This window comes from Hemitrygon akajei, chromosome 2 (genome assembly GCF_048418815.1).
Source record: "Hemitrygon akajei chromosome 2, sHemAka1.3, whole genome shotgun sequence".
NCBI classification, from domain to species: Eukaryota; Metazoa; Chordata; class Chondrichthyes; order Myliobatiformes; family Dasyatidae; genus Hemitrygon; species Hemitrygon akajei.
Window position 1 is genome coordinate 155,380,116 of NC_133125.1, and position 22,822 is coordinate 155,402,937.

The 22,822-nt window shown below is 45.6% G+C and overlaps 1 protein-coding gene across 15 annotated transcripts in view; it reads left to right on the plus strand.

The window, feature by feature from the left end:
- Positions 1-12,137: 12,137 nt before the first annotated feature.
- LOC140717149 (ras/Rap GTPase-activating protein SynGAP-like) overlaps positions 12,138-22,822 on the plus strand; it is a 683,169-nt gene continuing 672,484 nt past the window's right edge. For 4 of the 15 annotated variants that reach the window (XR_012096466.1, XR_012096471.1, XM_073030482.1 and 1 more), the window contains exon 1: positions 12,140-12,496. Coding sequence is in view for 6 of the 15 variants with exons in the window: in XM_073030482.1 (XP_072886583.1) it covers positions 12,406-12,496 (91 nt within the window). In the remaining 9 variants the exon portion in view is untranslated. Of the gene's footprint in view, positions 12,497-22,822 lie in introns of all 15 variants that reach the window. The other 11 variants (XR_012096472.1, XM_073030475.1, XM_073030499.1 and 8 more) reach the window with 6 other exon arrangements.

The following is a 22,822-nucleotide window of genomic DNA, read 5'->3' on the forward strand; positions in this document are numbered from 1 at the left end:
TCAGTGTGAATTCATCAGTCTGATGGTCTGGTGCAAGAAGCTGTCCCGGAGCCTGCTGGTTCTGGCTTTTATGCTGTGGTACCACTTCCCGGATGGTAGCAGCTGGAATAGATTGTGGTTGGGATGGCTTGGGTCCCCAATGATCCTATGGGCCCTTTTTACACACCTATTCCTGTAACTGTACTGAATCATGGGAAGTTCACAACTACAGATGTGCTGGGTTGTGCACCATGTTTATCATGGAGTTTATTAAAACAGTTGTAGAGTGTCCCCAAAAAATCATTCAACATCTTCCCCGATCAGAAGCCCTGGATGAACCATGAGATCAGCAATCTGCTGAGAGCCAGATTAGAGACATTCATGTCTGGTGACCAAGAAAGTTATAAGAAGTCCAGGTGCGATCTCCAGGAAACTATTTCACATGCGAAGTGGGAATTCCAGACTAAATTTGCCTCAACAAAGAATGCTCGACAGCTGTGGCAGGGTTTAATACTGTCACCTCTTATAAAGTGAAATCAAGCAACATTGGTGACAGCAGGGCTTCGCTTCCAAGCGGGTTCAATGCCTTCTGTGCTCATTTTGACCAGTAAGGCATGGAGAGACCTTCACGGGCTCCCACAGCCCATGATGATCCTGTGATTTCAGTCTCTGAGGCAGACGTGTGAGCAGCTTTCAGGAGGGTGAATCCAGAAAAAGCATTTGGCTCAGACAGGGCACCTGGCCAAGTATTAATGACCTCTGCTGATCAACTGTCTGGAGTGTTCACTCTGATCTTTAAACTCTGGCTTCGGCAGTCTGAGGTACCCACCTGCTTCAAGCAGGCTTCAATTTTACCAAGAAGAACCTCAATGACTGTCATCCAGGAGCATTTACATCCACAGTGATGAAGTGTTTTGAGATGATGGTGATGAAACATATCAAATCCTGCCTGAGGAGCAACTTAGATCCACTCCAGTTTACCCACCAGAGGCACAGGTTGACAACAGATGCCATCTCATTGGCTCTTCACTCAACCTTGGAACATTTGAACAGTAAAAATGCCCCCATCAAGCTGCTCTTATCAACTTCAGCTCACCACCATCCCCTCAAAACTAATCAATAAGCTCTTAGACCTTGGCCTCAGTACCTCCTTATGCAATTGTATCCTGAATTTCCTCACTTGCAGACATCAGTCAGTTTGGATTGGAAACAACGTCTCCTCCATGATCTCCATCAGCACAAGTGTGTGCTCAGCCACCCTGCTCTATTCGCCATACACTAATGACTGTGTGGCTAAGCACAGCTCCAAAGCAATATTTGCTGATGACACCACTGTCAAAGGCCAAATCAAAGGTGGTGATGAATTAGCATATAGGAGAGAGATTGAAAATCTAGCTGAGAGGATCACAACAATAACCTCTCATTCAATGTCATCAAGACCAAGGAGCTGATGATTGACTTCAGGAGAAAGAAGCAAATGGCCCATGAACCAGTCATCATTGGAAGATCAGAGATGGAGAGGGTCAGCATCTTAAAATTCCTTGAGGATTATCAGCATGTAAGTGCAATTATGAAGAAAACATGGCTGTGCCTTCCTTCCCTAGGAGTTTGTGAAGATTCGGCATGACATCTAAAACTCTGACAAACCTCTAGAGATGTGTAGTGGAGAGTGTATGGACTGGCTGCATCACAGCCTGGCATGGAAATCTCAATGCCCTTGAATGGAAAGTCCTATAAAAAAATTGTAGATACAGTCCAGTCCATCATGGTGAAGCCCATCCCAACACTGAGTACATCTATGTGAAACGTTGTTGCAAGAAGGCATCATCAGGGACCCCACCACTCAGTACATGCTCCCTTCTCACTTCCGCCATCAGCAAGAAGGTACAGCAGCCTCACGACTCACAGCAACGGGTTCAGGAACAGATATTACCCCTCAACCATCAGGCTCCTGAACAACTTCACTTTGCATCGTCATTGAAATATTCCCATTACCAATGGACTCACTTTCAAGGACTCTTCATCTCATGTTCTCAATATTTATTGCTTATTTATTTCTTCTTATTATCACTTCTTCGTGTACTTGCACAGTTTGTTGTCTTTTGCACACTAGTTGAACCCCTAAGATGGTGCAATCTTTCATTGATTCTGTTATACTTAATATTCTATACATTTATTGAGTATGCCTGCAAAAAAATGAAGCTCAAGGTTATATGTGGTGACATACATGTACTTCGATATGTTCTTTCAAATTTACTTTGAACTTTGAACTCTTCTATAACTTTTTCTATAACTCTTCTACCCCTGTGGCTGTACCCCTTGACAATAAGTACTCCTGTTTGAGTACTGTTGGAGGGGACAGCCTACCTGGGGGAAGTGACAGTGGCCATGCCTCTGGCACAGAGTCTGGCCCTGTGGCTCAGAAGGGTAGGGAAAGGAAGAGGAAGGTAGTAGTGATAGGTGACTCTATAGTCAGGGGTTCAGACAGGCGATTCTGTGGACGCAGGAAAGAAACTCAGATGGTAGTTTGCCTCCCAGGTGCCAGGGTCTGGGATGTTTCTGATCGCGTCCAAGATATCCTGCGGTGGGAGGGAGAACAGCCAGAGGTCGTGGTACATATTGGTACCAATGACATAGGTAGGAAAAGGGAAGAGGTCCTGAAAGAAGACTACAGGGAGTTAGGAAGGAAGTTGAAAAGCAGGACCTCAAAGGTAGTAATCTCGGGATTACTGCCTGTGCTACGCGACAGTGAGAATAGGAATAGAATGAGATGGAGGATAAATGCATGGCTGAGGGATTGGAGCAGGGGGCAGGGATTCAGATTTCTGGATCATTGGGACCTCTTTTGGGGTGTGACCGGTACAAAAAGGACGGGTTGCACTTGAATCCCAGGGGGACCAATATCCTGGTGGGCAGGTTTGATAGAGCTGTTGGAGAGGGTTTAAACCAGTTTGGCAGGGGGTGGGAATCAAAATGTGAGTGCAGGGATTAAGGTAGAAGGACAAGGGCATAATGCTAAGAATTCTGAGTTGATGAGGAAGGACAGACAGGGGACAGAACATGATTGTAGCCAGTTAAAGGGGTTAAAATGTGTCTATTTCAATGCTAGGAGTATTAGGAACAAGGAGGATGAACTTAGAGCATGGATTAGTACATGGAACTACGATGTTGTGGCCGTTACTGAAACTTGGGTGGAGGAAAGGCAGGATTGGATGATGTAGGTCCCCGGGTTCAGGTGTTTTAAAAGGAATAGGATGGGAGGTAGAAAAGGGGGGGGGGCAGTGACATTGCTGATCAGGGATAGTATCACAGCTAAAGAAAGGGAGGACACTGCGGAAGGAGTGTCCACGGAGTCAGTCTGGGTGGAGGTCAGAAATAGGAAGAGATCAATCACTGTGCTGGGACGAGTCGATAGGCCCCCAAATAGCCCTCGGGACACCGAGGAGCAGATAAGCAGGCAGATTTTAGAATGGTGCAGGAAATACAAGGTAGTAGTTATGGGTGATTTCAACTTCCCTCATATTGACTGGCACCTCCTGAGTGCAAGGGGGATAGATGGGGCTGAATTTGTCAGGTGTGTTCAAGAAGGATTCCTGACACAGTATGTGGACCGGCCGATGAGAGGAGAGGCTGTACTGGATCTAGTTCTGGGTAATGAACCTGGTCAGGTGACAGACCTCTTGGTGGGGGAGCATTTTGGTGAGAGTGACCACAACTCCCTTAGCTTCAGCATAGCTATGGAAAGGGATAAAATCAGACAAAATGGTGAAGTGGTTAACTGGGGAAGGGCTAACTTTGAAGGAATGAGGCAGGAACTAGCGAGAGTAAATTGGAAACAGATGTTCAAAGGGGAAAGCACAGAAGTAATGTGGGAGAAGTTTAGGGACCACTTGAGCTGGGTTCAGGATAGGTTTGTCCCACTGAGGCAAGGAAAAAATGGTAGGAAAAGGGAACTGTGGCTGACGAAACATGTGAGGCAACTCGTCAAGAGGAAAAAGGAAGCATATGTTTGATATAAGAAGCAGGAAGTAAGAGGGGCTTATGAGAAATATAGGGTAGCCAGAAAGGAGCTAAAGAAAGGACTTAGGAGAGCTCAAAGGGGGCATGAGAAGGCCTTGGCATATAGGATTAAGGAGAAACTCAAGGCATTCTATGCATATGTGAAGAATAGAAGGATGGCAAGAACGAAGGTGGGACTGCTAAAGGATAAAGAAGGCAACATGTGCCTGGAAGCAGAGGAGGTTGGGAAGGTCCTAAATGAATACTTTGCTTCAGTATTCACAATTGAAAAGGATCTTGATCAGGGTGAGGTCGAAGTAGAGAAGGCCTGTGTACTGGACAATGTGGAGATTAAGGAAGAAGAAGGAGTGCTGGATCTTCTTAAAAACATTAAGATTGATAAATCCCCAGGGCCGGATATGATACACCCCAGGTTGTTGTGGGAATTGAGAGAAGAGATTGCAGGAGCATTAGCTATGATCTTTGAATCCTCTTTGGCTGCAGGGGAAGTGCTGGAGGACTGCAGAATGGCAAATGTAGAAGGTAATAGGGAGAAACCTGGGAACTATAGACCGACGAGTCTTACATCAGTGGTATGCAAACTACTGGAAAGGATTCTTAAGGATAGGATCTACGAGCATTTGGAGAAGTACAGTCAACATGGATAGTCAACATGGCTTTGTGAAGGGAAGATTGTCCCTCACAAGCCTGATTGAGTTTTTTGAAGAGGTAACAAAAGAAATTGATGTAGGGCAGTGGATGTTGTCTACATGGACTTTAGCAAAGCATTTGACAAGGTCCTTCATGAGAGACTCATCCAGAAAGTCATGAGGCATGAGATAAGTGGAACCTTGGCTGTTCAGATAAAAAATTGGCTTAAAGGAAGAAAGAAGAGGGTAGTTGTGGAAGGGAAGTATTCTGCCTGGAGGTTGGTGACTAGTGGAGTGCCGCAGGGATCTGTCCTGGGACCCCTGCTATTTGTGATTTTTATAAATGACCTGAATGTAGAGGCGGAAGGATGGGTGAGTAAGTTTGCGGATGACACGAAGATTGGAAGAGTTGTGGATGGAGCTATAGGTTGTCGAAGGTTACAAGAGGATATAGGCAGGCTGCAGATTTGGGCAGAAAACTGGCAGATGGAGTTCAATTTGGACAAGTGTGAGGTGATGCATTTTGGAAGGACAAACCAGAAGACTGAGTACAGGATTAATGGTCAGTTACTTAAGAGTGTGGATGAACAGAGGGACCTTGAGGTTCAAATCCATGCATCCCTCAAGGTCGCTGCCCAGGTTGATAGGGTAGTGAAGAAGACCTATGGGATGCTAGGCTTCATTAACAGGGGGATTGAGTTCAAGAGTAGAGAGGTCATGTTGCAACTCTACAAATCTCTGATGAGACTGCACTTCTTGTGTCCAATTCTGGTCACCTCATTATAGGAAGGATGTGGAAGCTATGGAGAGGGTGCAGAGGAGATTTACCAGGATGTTGCCTGGTTTGGAGAACAAGTCATATGAAGCAAGGTTAGCAGAGCTGGGACTTTTCTCTTTGGAGCATAGAAGAATGAGAGGGGACTTGATAGAGGTCTACAAGATTATGAGAGGCATTATTAGATAGGGTGGATAGTCAGTACCTGTTTCCCAGGGCACCAATAGCAAACACCAGAGGGCATATGTACAAAATTAAGGGAGGGAAGTTTAGGGGAAACATCAGGGGTAAGTTTTTTACACAGAGGGTTGTCAGTGCCTGGAATGACTTGCCAGGGATGGTGGTGGAGGCTAAAACATTAGGGGTATTTAAGAGCCTCTTGGACAGGCATATGGATGAAAGAAAAATGGAGGATTATGGGGTAGTGTGGGTTTAGTACTTTTTTTTAAGGATTATATGGGTCGGCACAACATGGAGGGCTGAAGGACCTGTACTGTGCTGTAGTGTTCTATGGTTCTATGGTTCTATAAAGAACATTGATGTATTGACTGTCAATCCCAAAGTGCAGTTTAACACAGAGAAAGGGAAATTGGAAGTGCTCCTCCCTTAGGCAGCGTTCTCCCACTGGCTCTCCCGATTGTTGTCCAAAATTTCCCACTTGTACCAATTTCAAAAGTCAAAGTTAAAGTAAATCTATTATTTTGACCTACATGGCTCCATATATTAGCTTGAGATTCATTTTCTTGCAGGCAGTTACAGAGACAACAAAGAAATGCAATGGAATTTATAAAAAAAACTCTACATCAGCAAAGACTAACAAGAAGCTAATGTGCAAAAGAAGACAAATAGTGAACATAAAAAAATAATAATAATACTGAGAATCACACACACACAAAATGGTGCCTATTGGCAGTGTCGTTGTGACTCAAGGGAGTGCAGGCAATGGGATCTAGGGCAACAAACAAACTTTTGGAGTATCAAGCAGCATCTGTGGAAGGAGAGGAATGGCCAATGCTTTAGTTCAACCCCTTGCATCAGGATGGAGGGGGAAGATACCTAGTATAACCTGGAGAGGGGGAGGACTGTTGTCAAGGCCAGATGGGAGACTGATAGACTGAAGAGGGGTGAAGAATGAAAGGCAGATTGAGCCGGGGGAGGGGGAGGAGTGGAGTTGTGAACCTGAGGACAGCCCTCAGGTTTCTCAAGGTGTTACACAAGGTACAAAATGGGCAGGTGGAGTGAGGTGGGTAAAGGTGCCTTCCATAATGCTGTTCTAAGACTATTCAATGGTCCCTACCATGATAAGTTAGACTCTTGCCATCACAGACTACTTCAATATAGTCTTGTACATTATTGTCTGCCTTCAATGCATGTTCTCGGTGGCTGTTAAACTTTGTTCAGCAGTCTGTTATTGCTTTGCCTTTCTCTACCTCAATGCACTGTGTAATGAATTGATCTGTTCACTGTATCTTAGTACATGGACCAAAAATAGATTAATTCCCATTCCAATATTCCAATTTCATTTCTGGTGGTGGGGGATAAGTGAAACATAGAAAATCTACAGCACAATACAGGCCCTTCAGCCCACAAAGCTGTGCTGAACATGTCCTTACCTTAGAAAGGTTGGAGCTGGCTGCTGGAGGGTGATAAGCACGAACACAAGGACTACCATTGCTGGAACGTGATAGGTAAAGGAGGTGCAAATGGGAAACATTAAAAAAGGGAATCTAAGGAAAGATGGGGTGTGGTCAATCCATGGGTGAGATGTGTGGATAGAACCAGAAGGGAGGAGGACAGGCAGAGAGTGGGAAAGAGAGAGGCAAAGGGGAATGAGAAGGGAGAGGTGGAGGGGAAGGGCAAGGGTCGGAGAGGAGAGAGACAGGGAGAGTGGATAGAAAGAGGAACAGGAAGAGAGAGAGAGAGAGAGAGAGAGAGAGAGAGAGAGAGAGAGAGAGAGAGAGAGAGAGAGAGAGAGAGAGAGAGAGAGAGAGAGAGAGAGAGAGAGAGAGAGAGAGAGAGAGAGAGAGAGAGAGAGAGAGAGAGAGAGAGAGAGAGAGAGAGAGAGAGAGAGAGAGAGATGAACCACAAGGTGTATAAGATGATGAGAGGCAATGAATGTGTGGATAGTCAGAGGCTTTTTCCCAGGGCTGAAATGGCTACCACGAGAGGGCACAGTTTTAAGGTGCTTGGAAGTAGATACAGAGGGGATGTCAGGGGCAGAGAATGGTGAGTGCGTGGAATGGGCTGCCGGCAACGGTGGTGGAGGCAGAAACGATAGGGTCTTTTAAGAGACTCCTGGATAGGTACATGGAGCTTAGAAAAATAGAGGGCTATGGGTAACCCTAGGTAATTTCTGAAGTAAGTACATGTTCGGCACAGCTTTGTGCAATACAGCCTGTATTGTGCTGTAGGCTTTCTATGTTTCTACATGGCTGCATGTTTATCCCCCTGCTCTATTTGCTTTATACTTATGACTGTGAAGCTAAACACAGCTCGAATACCATACTTAAGTTTGTTGATGACGCCACTGTCATTAGCCGGATCAAAGGAGGTGATGAGTCAGCATATTGGAGGGAGATTGAAATTCTGGCTGAGTGATGCTGCAACAACAATCTCTCACTCAATATCTCCAAATCCAAGGATCTGATTATTGACCAGGAGGAGGCAAATGGAGGTTCATGATCTAGTCCACATCGAGGGATCAGAGGTGCAAAGAGTCAGCAACTTTAAATGCCTTGGTGTTATAATTTCAGATAATCCCTCCTGGGCCCAGCACTTAAGTGCCATTATAAGAAAGCATGGCAGAGCCTTTACTTACTTAGACATTTGCAAGGACTTGGCATGACATCTAAAACTTTGACAAACTTTCATAACTGTGAGGTGGGGTGTATAACTGACTGGTTGCATCATGGCCTGGTATGGAAACACCAATGCAATCTGACAAAGAGTAGTGGATATGGTCCAGTCCATCATACCTAAAGCTTTCCACACCATGGAGCATATCTGCACCGAGTACTTTCAGGAAAGCAGCAAACATTATCGAAGACCCCACCAGCCAGGCCATGGTCTTTACTCATTGCTGCCATCAGGAAGAAGGTATGGGAGCCTCAGATCCCACACCACCAGGTTCGAGAACAGTTACTGCCCCTCTTTGGACTGTGGGAGGAAACCAGAGCACCCAGAGGAAACTCATGAGGTCACGGGGACAATGTACAAGCTCCTTACAGGCAGCGGCGGGTATTGAACCCAGTTTGCTGGTACTGTAAAGCATTGCGCTAACCCCTACACTACTGTGTTGCCCCAAATTCTATAATGTTTCTTAGATTTACTGAGTATGCCTGCCTGTAAGAAAATGAATCTCACGGTTGTATATAGTGACATATATGTACTTTGATAATTAATTTACTTTGAACTTTGAGGGAGAGGTAATTGTAAGAGAGAGGGAGAGAAGAGAGGAGAGAGGGAGATCGGGGAGTTGGGGAAGTGAAGGACAGTGAGGAAGAGAGATAGAGGGGAGAGGGAGACGGATAGGAAGAGGAAGAGGGAAAGGGATAGGTACACAGTAATAGAAAGAGATAGAGAGTGAGAGATATCTTATCAAATCACTTTGCCAATTGAAGAAGATTGTCTTCTGACCTTTCCGACAGGGTAACAGTTTCAGAGATAATTGTCTGCAAAGTGCGTCAAGGATGTACTTTCCTTGTGAAAGTGTTGCTGAACAAAGGAACCTTTGTTTTTTTTCTTTAACAACTCAACAGGCGAAGTCCAGTTTCTCTACACCTGCATGCATCTCATAGGTACAGGATCTTACCTACCAAAGCGAAATACTAAGGACAGTGGAAGTGTGATGTGAATACGCAAACTGCTGTTGCCACCAGTCAGATAGGCTGCACCTGCAGAGAGGGTAAAACGGTCAATGAGCTGCCACTGGAAGGGAGAAGTGGAACTCGGTTTGGCTAGTGAACAGGTGGAATGAGCTGCCACAGAATGGCAGAAGTGGGTCCTTCATAGCATTTGATAAAAGTGTTTGGACAGGTGCATGGATAGGAAAGCTTTAGAGGTATATGGCAAAACACAGGTAAACAGGACCTGCTCAGGTGGGCATCTTGATCAGCATGACTGACTTGGGCCGAAAGGCCCGTTTCTGTCATGGATGTATTACTGTACGAATATTGGAACCTAGTGGGAAGAGGATAAAGATGAACACATGCACTGGACTGCTCTGGAATTCCTGTTCAGGGAGATCTTTAGTCCTGACCCCACTCACTTTCCTTGCAGTCCTCAAGTTAAAAATAAGGCTCGAATTGAGACCTACAATAAACTCATTCATTGCAGGGCAGCTCCCTGACATCACCCAGATTTTCCACTTCCCCTCATTTAAACAGAAGAAGACATTGGAGATAGCAATTTAGAAGTCTGAGGGAGACCATTCAGCCCATCACCCCTGTTCTGGCTCAATTGTATTTCCTCGTTTTCAAGATCTGAATGTCATTCGTTAGGGCTTGCAAACTCACAACTGCTCCCAGCTAGATCAAAGGCAGCAAAAGCATAGGAGACACAGCCACCCAGAGGCGAGACCGCTAATCAGACTCTCTTCTGCTAATAATACCTCTCAACTCAAATCTATTACTTACAAAAGAACTTAAGAAAACAGGAAATGGAGTAGGCTACTCGGCCTCTCAAGCCTGCCCTGCCTCTTAACATAATCATGGCTAACGACATAGTCACAGAGGGAATGTGCAAACTCCACACAGACAGTATCCAAGGTCAAGATTAGAATCAGAATCAGGTTTATTGTCACCGACATATATCGTGAAATATGTTGTGTTGTGGCAGCGGTACAGTGCAAGATAAGAAAAAGTTGTTATTAGTTGGAATAAAAAAGTAAATAAATAGTGTAAAAGACGAATTGCGAGATTGGTTTATGAGTTCAGTGTCCATTCAGGAATCTGATGGCAAAGGGGAAGAATCAGTTCCTAAAGTATGGAATGTGGATCTTCAGGCTCCTGTACCTCCTTGCCAATGGTAGTAGTGCAAAGAGGGTATGTCCCAGGTGATGAGAGTCCTTAATGATGCCTGCCACCTTGTTGAGGCTCCACCTTTTGAAGATGACCTCAGTGGTGGGGGAGGCCTGTGCCCATGATGGAGCTCACTTGAGTCTACAGCCCTCGGCAGCCTCTTGTGATCGGGTCAGGACTGAACCATTTCACTGGCGCTGTGAGAAGGTGACCACAGTACCTGTGTCAGTGTGACAATGAGGCGAAGAGCTGAGCTTCAGGTATTTTACACTGCTTTGATTTTTATTGAGTTGGGAGGTCTGGTAATGAGAAGCAGAAGGTCATCGAATTACTAAAGCAGAATGTTTCTCAAGGGAGTTGATGGCCTCCACTGATTGAAGGATTAGATGTATGTTCAGTACTGGGTTTTATAGAATCAAGTAGTATGGAAACAGGCCCTTCAGCCCACCGACCATGCTGGAAATCTAGTATACATCTCAACCAATCTCATTTCTAGCACTTAGGGTATAGCCTTCGATGCAATGGTATTTCTCGTATTCACCTAAATTAATTGCTTGGAGGATATTTCTGGATTTTCTCCAGTCGGTATGGATACTTGAAATACCCTTAATCCATCGCCTTAACCATTCAACCCCTCCACCACCGGCACATAGAGTCTGCAGTGTGCACTGTCCAGAAAATACCCAGGCTCCTGCCTCAGCACCTGCCAAACCTGCAACCTCTACCACCGAGACAGACAAAGGCAGCAGACGGGAACACCAGGCCACGCGCTTCCCCTCCTAGTCATTCACCACCCTGGCATGGAAATCCACAGCCGTTCCTTCATCCTCATCAGGTCTCAGTCCCAGAAATCCAGCCCCAGTAGCACCATGGAGGCACGTTCACCTGAAGGGCAGCTGTCGCTCAGGTCATCAGCTCGCTCCCCACCTTCTTGAGGGCAACGAGGTGTGGGCAATAGATGCTGGCCCTTTCATTCATTCAAGGGATGTGGGCTTCACAGGCTGAGCCAGCATTTCATTGTCCCTCCCTAGCTGCCCTTATGTAGGTGGCAGTGTGGTGCTCTTTGAACCAACGCAGTCCTGGAGGTGTGGGTCCACCCAAAGTATTGAGAGGGAAGGAGTTCCAGGGACCCGGTGAGCGTGAAGGAGCACCGATATATTTCCAGGCCAGCCTGGCCCGTGGCTAGGAGGACAACCTGTGGGTTGCTGTGTCCCCTCTGCTTTCACTGTCCTTGATCTAGCTGGTAGTCAGTCGTGGTTTCGGAAACCCTTACCAGTGACATTCAGATCTTGAAAATGAGGAACTACAATAGTGCCAGAATGGCCGATGATGGGCTGAAGGGCCTCCCTCAAAGTTCTAAATTTCTGTCTCCAATGTCCTCGTCTGTTTAAATGAGGGGAAATGGAAGATCTGGGCGATGTCGGGGAACGGCCCTACAATGAATGAGTCAATTGTTGAAAGTCTTGATTTGAGCTTTATTTTTAACTTGAGAACTGCAAGGAAAGCAAGTGGGGTCAGGACTAAAGGTCTCCCTGAACAGGAAGCCCGGAGCGGACCCGCGCATCTGTTTATCTGTATCTAGGAGCAGCTGCCGCCCGTGTCTCTCACATAGAATCTCGGGCCAGTCACCAGCCACAGGCAGCCCTGCGAACACACAGATATATATAGATCTCTTGCAGGGGATGAGAACGCTCAGTGCTGGGCTGAATTGAAAAGCAAACCTTTTACTCCAATGTGTTCTCATCTCATCTCAGCTTAGAAACAAAGGCAAGACTTATTTCCTGGAGAAAGACACTGGCACTTGACGAGACTGGAGTATATCCAACGTCCTACGCTCCACTGAGGCTGTGGGCTGAGTTTTAGCTCCCCTATTCCCAGCAGCCAGGGTGGGGGGAGTTCATCAGACAGGATCTCCCCCTCCCCTGGGACTAGTTTTCTCTGGGATTTTTCTGCAGTGGGACAAATCACTCCATCTTTTACGGACATGGAACACGTGGAGAGCAGAGAGGCCAAGGAGGTTGGATCGCCGGGGTGTCTGGTCACCTGCCTGAACAAGGGCTGGAGGCGAGTCTGTGGTGAGTGAATGTTGCACCAAAATGTGAGCCCGTAACCACCCCCCCCCCCGACCCCCACTCCATCCTACAACCTTTCCTCACTTACCCAACCCTGTCTTGAGTTGAAGAATTTAGAAGCAAGTTGTGCTGGTGATGGCTCAGCGTGACACAGTGACATCAATTTAGCTCTTATCAGCTCCCTCTGGTGCCTCTCCTCTTTCCCTTTCTTCCATGGACCACTGTCCTCTCCTATCAGATTCCTTCTTCTTCAGCCCTTTACCTCGTCCACCTATCACCTCCCAACTGCCTATTGCTCCCACCCACCTACCTGTGCCTACCTTCCCCTCACGTGGCTTCACCCATCACCTACCTGCTTGTCCTCCTTCCACGTCCCAGAGATGCGGGGATGGTGGGGAATTGGCCGCCGTATCTTGCCACTGATGTGCAGGTGAGGGGTAGAATCTGCAGGGAGAGTTGTTGGGAATGTCTGGAGAATAAAATGGGATTAGGGTTAGAGTTGCGCGCATGGGTACTTTGTGGAGGGGGCGCGGTGGTTTGGACAGACATGCTAGGTCAAAGGGGGGTGTCCATGCTGTAGACCCTCCCAAATGCTGCCAGTGAGCTTTCTCATTGGCAAGATTCCAGGATAATGGTGATGATGAGGAATTCACTCCGCATTCGAGTGGTGGAGAGGAAATTAAAGCTTGCAAGAGGGACGAAGAGCACGGGCAGTGGGGCTGATTGAGAGGGGACAGGTGTGATGGGCTGAGTGGCCTCATTCTGAGCCCTACCGAGTGCCTGTTTGAACCCCAAGCTTCATCCTGAGGACGCAAGGGATTGGCTGGTCCTGTTTGTGGGATTGAGCTGTCAAAGGGTTCCACAGCACACACCCAGGGGGAGTCAACACTGCCATTCAACACAGGTTGTGGTGGAAGGAGATGGCTCCCCCCCTCCTGTTCCACCTGCCAGCACTCTCACCGCTCCCACAATTAACCACAGGGGTATGTGATCGGGTGAGATAGGTAGTGCAGCATCCCACCCTATCCCACCTCAGTATTAGTTTGATTTGCACAGTTTGTATCCTTTAGCACATTGGATGCTTCTCAGTCTTTGTCTGTTTATGCACATTTTTTCATTAAATTCTATTGTATTTATTTTTTTCCTGTAAATGCCTGCAAGAAAGAGGAAATTTAAGAGAAATTTGGATGTCCATAAATGGGAGGGGTATGGAGGGCAATGGTCCAGGTGTGGGTTGATGGGACCAGGAATAACAACAGTTCAACATGGTCTAGATGGGCCGAAGGGACTGTTTCTGTTCTGTGGTGCTCTATAAGACTAAAATAATTCTCAAGGTAGTAAAAGTTAACATATACCATATGTACTGTAGTTTGACAATAAATTTACTTTTAGCTTTGAACTTTGATGTACGTGAGCGAGGAACGGATCCCTGGGGATGGGACACTCCTGATCAGCGCCCCTGCACTAGCTTTCCTTGGTGTGATTTACAATGGAGACACATTGGAGAGATGAAGATCAAACACACTGAAATATACTAATTTATTGTTCAGCTAAGAAGCTGATCATTGACTCCTGTGATATATGGAGAACCCTGACTCACTGTTCATCTTTGAATGGAATTGCTCCACTCAGCTGCTCTCCTCCCCGCCGTCTCCCCTCAATCACCCCCACATCAGACCAGTTTTGCCTGCTGGCTCCTCCTGTTGCCTAGGTGTTGCTGAGCAGTGGAGACCATGGAGACAGTCTTTGAGGAACAGGAGGAAGATGGTGAGGCTGGAGCCAAGCTCTACCTTGAAATCAGAGACAGAGTCAGACTTGTTCCTCAGTTGGAAAGAGGGGAAGTTCTTTCTAGTTGATGAAAATATTAAGGTTTCACACAATCCCAGGACAGAGACTGACACCAAGTGAGCCTCCCTCTACATTTTCCCATCACACACACCCCAAGGCAAGGACAGTACAAGTTAGATACAAAGAGAAGCTCCCTCTAGACACTTCACTCACCCATCACACACTGCCAGAGCAGGGACTGTACAGATTAGACAGAGTAAAACTCCTTCCACACTGTCCTGACATCCAGTCCCAGGATGGGGCAGCACCATAACACATCCAGTAAAACTCCCTCTACACTGTCCCGTCACACACTCCCAGAGCAGGTTAGACACGATTAGCAGGCTTGCTAGTCCATACGTTGCTGGTGTTTCAACTGTATGTTGAAATTATATCCCATAGCCTGTGGCTCAGGAGCTAATTCTGGAAATGAGCTCCACAACTCTGTGTGGGGAATTCTCTCTCACTGTTCCGGATCCCTGAACCAAGGTGACCGTGCAATTGGTAGAACTGATTCTCACCTGATGAATTCTGTTCCTTGATAGAGGTAACCTTCCCTGCCAGAAATAATGTTTCTTCTGGGAAATGGGATGAGAAAAAAAGGTCTGTTATTACCTCTCTTCCTTCCTGGTGGAGTTGTTGGCTGGAATCGAGACCTAAGGTCAATACAAGATGAGGTTCACAAGAACAATCCAATGAAAGAAAGGCTTCATGTATGAGAAATATTTCATACCCTGCCTCTCTACTCAATGGAGCTCAAAAAGATGGGGTGAGTGGCGAGTTCTCATTGAAACCTATGGATACTGAAAGGCATGGATAGAGTGGATGTGAAATGGATTTTTCCATTAGTGGGAGCATCTAGGATCTGAGGTCACAGACTCAGAACAAATGGACACCCTTATAGAGATGAGATGAGGAGGAATGTAGTTAGCCAAAGGGCAGTGGATTTGTGGAATTTGATACCAGAGGGGGATGGAGGCAAAATCATTGGGTGTACTTAAGGCAGAGATCAATAGGTTTTTCATTGGTAAGAGAGTTAATGGTTACAGGGAGAAAAGGTAGAGCAATGAGGTAGGAAAAGATCAACCAGGAATGAATGGCAGAACAGATCAGATAGGCTGAATGGCCTGATTCTGCTCTTACATTTTATAATTACAGTTGTAAGATCTCCATATATCTTGAGATTTACCAAACCCAAAGGATTAGAAGAATGAGAGTGGTTGGAGTCTGGATACAGTTTAAACAACTGTCTCTTACAAAGGCCAGCAGCTTGGGACTTGTGCGCTAAGAAAGCAACAGTGAACATCCAAATTGCTTTCCTGGGCACCAAGATTCTTTGCTTTTCATAAGACCATAAGATATTGAAACGCAATTTGACCATTAAACCTATCAAGTCTACTCTGCTATTTTATCATGGCTGATTTATTATCCCTCTCAACTCCATTTCCCTGCCTTCTCCCCATAACCTTTGACATCCTTACTAATTAAGAACCTGTCAGCTTCTGTTTCAAACATATCAAATGAATTGATCTCCACAGTAATCTGTGGCAATGATCGCCACTGCTGGCTAATGAAATTCCTCTCCATCTCTGTTCTGAAGCATTGACTTTCTATCCAGAAATTGTGCCATCAATCCCCAAACTCTCCACTATAGGAACCATCCTCTCCATGTCCACTCTATCTAGGCCTTTCAATATTTGATAGGTCTCAATGAGATCACCCCTCATTCTTTAGAACTCTAGTAACTATAGGCCTAGAGCTACTAAACACTCCTCATTCATTAACTTTCTGTTCCCAGGATCATTCTCGTGAACCACCTCTGGAGTCTTTCCAAAGCCAGCACATCCTTTCTTAAGTCAGGAGCCAAAAACTGTTCACAATTCTCCAAGTGTGGTCTCAGTAAAACGCGATAAAGAATTTGTCTTCCTTCAACTGGATGGGGTGTGTGTGTGTTTATCTGGCAGCGGAAACTGAATTTGAACCGGCCTTTAATATCACTGGCATGTCATGAAATTTGTTATTTTGCAGCAGCGATACATAATAATAAACTATATATTACAACAAGAAATATATATTAAAAATTAAATTAAATTAATAGTGTAAAAGAAGAGGAAAAAAGAAAGAACAAAATAGTAAGGTAGTGTACATGGTTCCATTGTCTATTCAGAAACGTCACGGCAGAGGGAAGAGGCTGTTCATAAAACATTGAGTGTGTGTCTTCAGGCTCCTGTACCTCCTTCTTGATGGCAGCATTGAAAAGAGTGCATTTCCTGGGTAATTGGAGTCCATAATGATGGATTCCACCTTCTTGAGGCATCGCCTTTTGAAAAGGTCCCCGATGCTGGGGAGGTTAGAGCCCATGGTGGAGCTGGCTGAGTTTACAACTTCCTGCAGCATTTCCCGACCCTGTGCAGAGGCCCCACCATACCAGATGGTGATCCAACCAGTTAGAATGCTTGCCACGATACATCTGTGGAAATTTGAGTGAGACTTTGGTGACGCACTAGGTATACTCAAACGCTTATACAGCCACTGTTGTGCCTTCTTTGTAATTGCATCAATATGTTGGATCCAGGATGCAGACGGTCTTCAGGGATGTTGACATCTAGGAACATGAAGCTGCTCACCCTTTCCATGGGCTGCTGTTAAGTTGTAGGCTCTGTGGAGGGGAATGCACTGGTGACAGATCCTTCCTGTTGCAGCAATGATTCTTCCAGGCTGCATGAAAATGAAACAGCAGAGGTGGAACTGGCTAATTGGAATGCATTGCCCGAGGGCATTGTGGAAGCAGAGATTCTCACAGCTGCCCCCAGGCGCTATGCGGTAAATTAATTGGCCACCCTAAATCAATCCTAACATGTAGGTGAGTGGTAGAATCCAGCGAGGATACAATTGTATAGAAGACTACAGACCCAGCACTGGTAGAAAGGATTGGGCCCTGTGCCTGAGGAAGGATGTGCTGGCTCTGGAGAGGGTCCAGGGGAAGTTAGCAAGAAAGATTCCAGCAATGACAGGCTTAACATCTGAGGAACATTTGATGTCTCTGGGCTTGAACTCGATGGAGTTCAGGATGGGATCTCATTGAAACTTATGTGATACTGAGAGGCCTGGATTCAGCAGACGTGGAGAGGATGTTTCTATCAGCAGGAGAGTCAAGGATCCAAGGGCACAGCCTCAAAATAAAGGGACGTCCCTTTAGAACTGAGATGAGGAGAGATTTCTTTAATTAGGGGGTGGTGAATCTGTGGAATTTATTGTTTCAGAGGGCCATGGAGGCCAAGTCACTCGGTGTATTTAAGACAGAGAATAATTAGTTCTTGATTGGTGGGGGTTTGATGGGAGAAAGAGAAAGGATAGAGTTAAAATCACCCATGATGGGATGGTGAAACAGTCTTAATGGCCTGAAATGCCTGATTCTGCTCCTATATCAAGCTACAACACTACACCTGGGTGAATACCCACAGCAACTGGCAACTATGATCTCAACGATGTTGAAACATTATCAAGAATGTGAATCCCTGCAAGGCATCAGGCCCTGACAATGTACCTAACAGGGTCTAGAAAACCTGTGCCAGGCAGCTGGTGGGAGTGCTAAAGGACATCTTCAACCTCTCACTACTGTAGGCAGAGGTTCCCTTCTACTTCAAAAGGGCATCAGTCATACTGGTGCCCAAGAAGAGCAGGGTGAGCTGCCTCAATGACTATCACCCAGTAGCAGTGAAGTGCTTTGAGAGTTTGGTCATGGATAAACTAAGCAAGGACCTGGAACCACTGCAGTTTGCCTGTGACCTCAACAGGCCTACAATAGATGTAATCTCACTAGCTCTTCTCCACTCGGCCTTGGACCACCAGGGCAACGACAAAATGTACATCAGGCTGCTGTTTATCAATTAGAGCTCGATATTTAATGCTGTCATCCTCTCAATACTAATCAACATGCTCCAGAACCTGGGCCTTCTCTCTCCCCCATTACTGGATCTTTAACTTCCTCATTCAGTGATAACTTCTCATCCTCAGTGGCAATCAACACTGGCGTACCTCTCGGGTGTGTGCTTAGCCGACTGTTCTGCTCTCTCTGCACTCTGGCACAGGCTCAAATGCCATCTATAAATTCACAGGTAACACTGTAGTTGTTGGCAGAATCTCAGGTAGTGACTGGGTAGTGTACAGAAGTGAGATAGATTAGCTGGTTGAATGTGTCACAGCAACATCATTCTCAACATCAGCAAGATTGTGGACTTGAGGAAGGAGAGGTTGAGTGAACACACGCCATTCCTAATTAAGGGGACAGCGGTGGAATTGGTGTGCATCTTCAAGTTCCTGGGCGTCAATATTCGAGAGGATCTGTCCTGGGCCCAACAGATTGATGCAATCTCAAAGAAGGCATGCTGGTGGGTCTACTTCGTTCCTGTTTTGAGGAGATTTGATATGTCACCAATGTCTGTAGATGTACGGTGGAGAGTATTCTGACTGGTTACATCAAAGTCTGGAATTGAGGCTCCAGTGCTCAGGATCATGAGAAGATACAGAGGGTTGTTGCCAGCTCTATCATGGGTACAAGCCTCTTCACCATCGAGGACATCTTCAGGGTGTGACGCTTTAAGACGTCAACTCTCATTAAGAATTTAGAAGAATTTATTTGAATGTTACACCCACCCCACAATGTGAAGGAGTAAAACCTTTTTGTTCACCCTCCCTGCTTGGGACATGTCTTCTTGTTATTAACATCTGGGAAGAGCTACAAGAGACTGAAGACCCCACTCAATGATACAGAAGCAGCAGTTTGCTCTCCCTGTCAGATGTCATGAACCCATGAACTCTGCCTTGTGATTCCTCTTTTTGCACTATTTATTCACAATTTCACAACTTTTAGTAATTTCATGCTTTCAAACTGTACTGATGCCACAAAGCAATAAATGCCACACCATGTAAGACAGCGTTAATGCACCTGATTCTGGTTCTTATGGATTAGTGTAAATGGTTGCTTGATGGCCAGGATGGAGATGGTGGGCCAAAGGGCCTGTTTCTGTGCTGGATATCTCCATAACTCTAAATATGTCATGTTGAGGTGCAAGGTTAAGGCCTCATGGTTTAGATGTGGAAGTGCACAGAGACTGCATCCTTAACTACACAGTGGAGGGAGTTGCTGGTGCATTTGCCCACACACTGCGAAACTTCCCGGGCTACTTTTGCTCCATCTCGGAATTTATTGTTTCCTTTCCTGCGGTTGCCATGGCAGAATGTAAACAATCAACAAAACTGAGGCTGCTCATTTGGTGAAGGTCTGGCAGATAAATAAAGTAACTGCTGAGTTTTTCAGAAGGATCTATCCCTAGAAAACAGACTGCTCAGCAAAATTTAATAAGCTTAAAAGGCTGGATGAAATGTGTTCTTGGAATTTTAAGTGCATTTCATTAGGGTCAAATGATGTGGAAACAGGCCTTTCGGCCCACCAATAACAACTTTTTATACTGAACCCATAATGTTAATCCCCCCCCCCCCCCCCCCCCCCCGACACTACCTCTTACCTACACTCTGGGGACAAGTTATAGAAGCCAATTAATCCACCAACCAACATGTCATTGGAACATTGGAATCTGGGAGGAAACTGGAGTACACGAGGGATCTCTTTGCAGTTACAGGGAGAACGTGCAAAGTAAAAGACAGCGTCAGAGTTTGGGATCGAACCAGGGTCTCTGGAGTGTGAGACAGTGGCTCTACCCACTATGTAACTAGCCTAGGGTAGAGAGTGACTGAGTATTACTTACACCCAAAAGGTAGCTTTGTGAGTCAAAGGCATATATCCTAATGGTGCTTTGTGAAAACTCATAAAGATGTTTGGAAGTTGAGGAATATAGAAGCTGGCTACTGGTTTTGGAAAACCTTTAAGCTGATGTATGTGTTTGAGAGTGTGTTTATGTTCGATTATGCACATATACATGTATGACATGTGCATGTGTGTGTCTATGTGCGCGTGCATGCCTGCCTGTGCGTCCATGAGTGCAAATATACATTATGTGTGTTTGTGTATGTGTATGTGCACATTTGTGCATGCCTGCACCCACACATTTGTGTCTGTGAGTTTGTGTGTCTCTATTCAACCAAGTCAGATCTCCAGTCCTTGTGGATTCCATTTCCATTGGACCAACACCTCACTCTGGATGGTAGCTGTCAGTGTGAGACAAGTCACGTTCAAAAAATTCCCACTATGTCAACCCCCAATCCTCAAAATCGGACACATCTATTCCCGAAGGACCACTTGAGAAGAGAAGGTCTGCAGTACACTGGTGCTCTGTCCGGATATGTAAGATCCTGAGGGACCTTGACAGGGTCCATGTGGGGGTGGTGTTTCCATGTATGGCAGTATCTAGAAGTAGGGTGTCACTGTTTAAAAATAAGCAGTTGTCCATTTTAGAGAGCAGGAGCAATTTTTTTCTCAGAAGGAGATGAGTCATTGGAAATCTCTTCCTCCATGGAAGCAGAGCCTTTGACTTGTTGAAAATGGAAGTATATTGGTTGTTGATGAGCAAGTAGATGGAGGTTGTTAATGGTGGGGGAGCACAGAGTTGTAGTTACAGTCATTATCTTCGCCACCAACATACAGTAGCTGCAGTGGTCACCAACCACAAAATGGGCTACTTCGACAGCACTTCCGAGACCCACTATCTCTACCAACAAGTGCAACAAGGACAGCAGGCAAATGGAGGCTGCACACCTCTGCACAATGCCCTCCAAGTTGTACACATCTACCTGAGAAATCTATCCCCATACCATCAACATCACTGGGTCCAAATCCTGGAGCTCCTGTCCCACCACACTCACCCCACAGAAGGCATCTCAACACCCCCATGCTGCCTTCTCAGGGATAATTAGGGTTGAGCAATAAATGCTGGTCTTGCTGTTGATGCCCAGATCACAAACTTGAATTAAAACATCAGATTAGCTGCCTTCACTAAACAGCAAACAAGCTTAAGGGTTGAGTGGCCTTCGACTGCTCTTAATTTAGAGTCACAGAGTTGTAGAAAACTACAGCACAGAACTGGGCCCTTTGGCCTATCTTGCCTGTGTCAAACTATTTAAACAGTCTACTCATATCAACTTGAACCTGGACCATACCACTTCGTACCCGCCTATCCAGGTGCCTATCCACTCATTCTTCTAACCTCCAGTGAACCCAGTTCAAGACAACCATCAAAGAAGTTGTGGTCATCTTACACTAAAAGCTATCTCAAACTAGAAAGATAACAAGACGTCCCAGTGATAACAATAATCTCTGGAATAGCCAGATTCAACTAGTATGACACCGGCTGCAGAAAAACTTAAGCTTCTAGAAAAATACAGAATCAGCTATACTACAAATACCAGAACATTCACTGAAAAATTACACCTATATGTGTGATTATATAAAAATACAGGAATTAAAATTACAGAAGTTAAACTTCAAGAAAAATAACAATTTTAAACTCTAATCCATCAGTAGTGAGGAACTGGTCTTTCCTAATCTCATATTGAAAGGGTTAATGCAGTGGCTGTAGTCTGTGCTTGGCACTGCGGACCTGGAATATTCTGATCTTCTACTGAAAGGGTTAATGCAGTGTCTAGGGCCTGTGCCTGGCACCAAAGAACTAGCATAATATGTTCTTGTACTAATAGGGTTAATGCTTCACCTTCAGTTTGTGTCTAGCTCTGAGGAGCTGGTACTTTCTGATTGGGTTTTGAAGTGTTTAATCTTGTACTGAGGTCTGTGTCTAGCACTGAAGAATTGGTGTTTTCTAATCTGATGCTGAATGGGTTAATCTTATAAGCACAAGCAATTATACAGACGTTGCAAATCTTGAGCAACACACACACACACAATACTGGAGAAACTCAGCAAGTCAGGCAGCATCTATGGAGGAATAAATCAGTCCTGGTGAAGGGTCTCAGCTCGAAATATTAAGGGTTAATCTTGTACTGGGGTCTATGCCTGGCTCTGAGGACCTGGTACTTTCTAAACTGATGCTAAAAGGGTTAATCTTGTACTGGGAGCTGCCTGGCACCAAGGAACTGGAACTTTCTAATTTTGTGCCGAAGGGGTTAATCTTGTACTGGGGTCTTAGTTTGATCCTGAGTGCTTCTCCTCTGATCCTGACTGGCTGTCTGTGAAAGATCGTGATTTTTGTGACGAGAGAGTTAACCTACCAACCCACTGCTCATTGCCTTGCACTCATTACAATACGAGGCGCACTGACTCAGTGAATGCAGCCGCATCAGAAATAGCTATGCCAATCTATATATAGGCACACACAATCCTATAGGCACTTAGCTCAGCTCTAAGTATAGAGCAGTGCCAATTACTCGATGTTGTGTCCATGATGTTCAGGCAATTTCACACTGGAACCTCACACCAGGAGCTAAGCGGTTCTGGTGTTCAAGGGCAAAAATGTTGATTTGAATCCCCTACTCTCAATGGCAATGTACTTGCCAGGATCCCAGTGCCCTTTGTTCAGATTATGTGTGGGT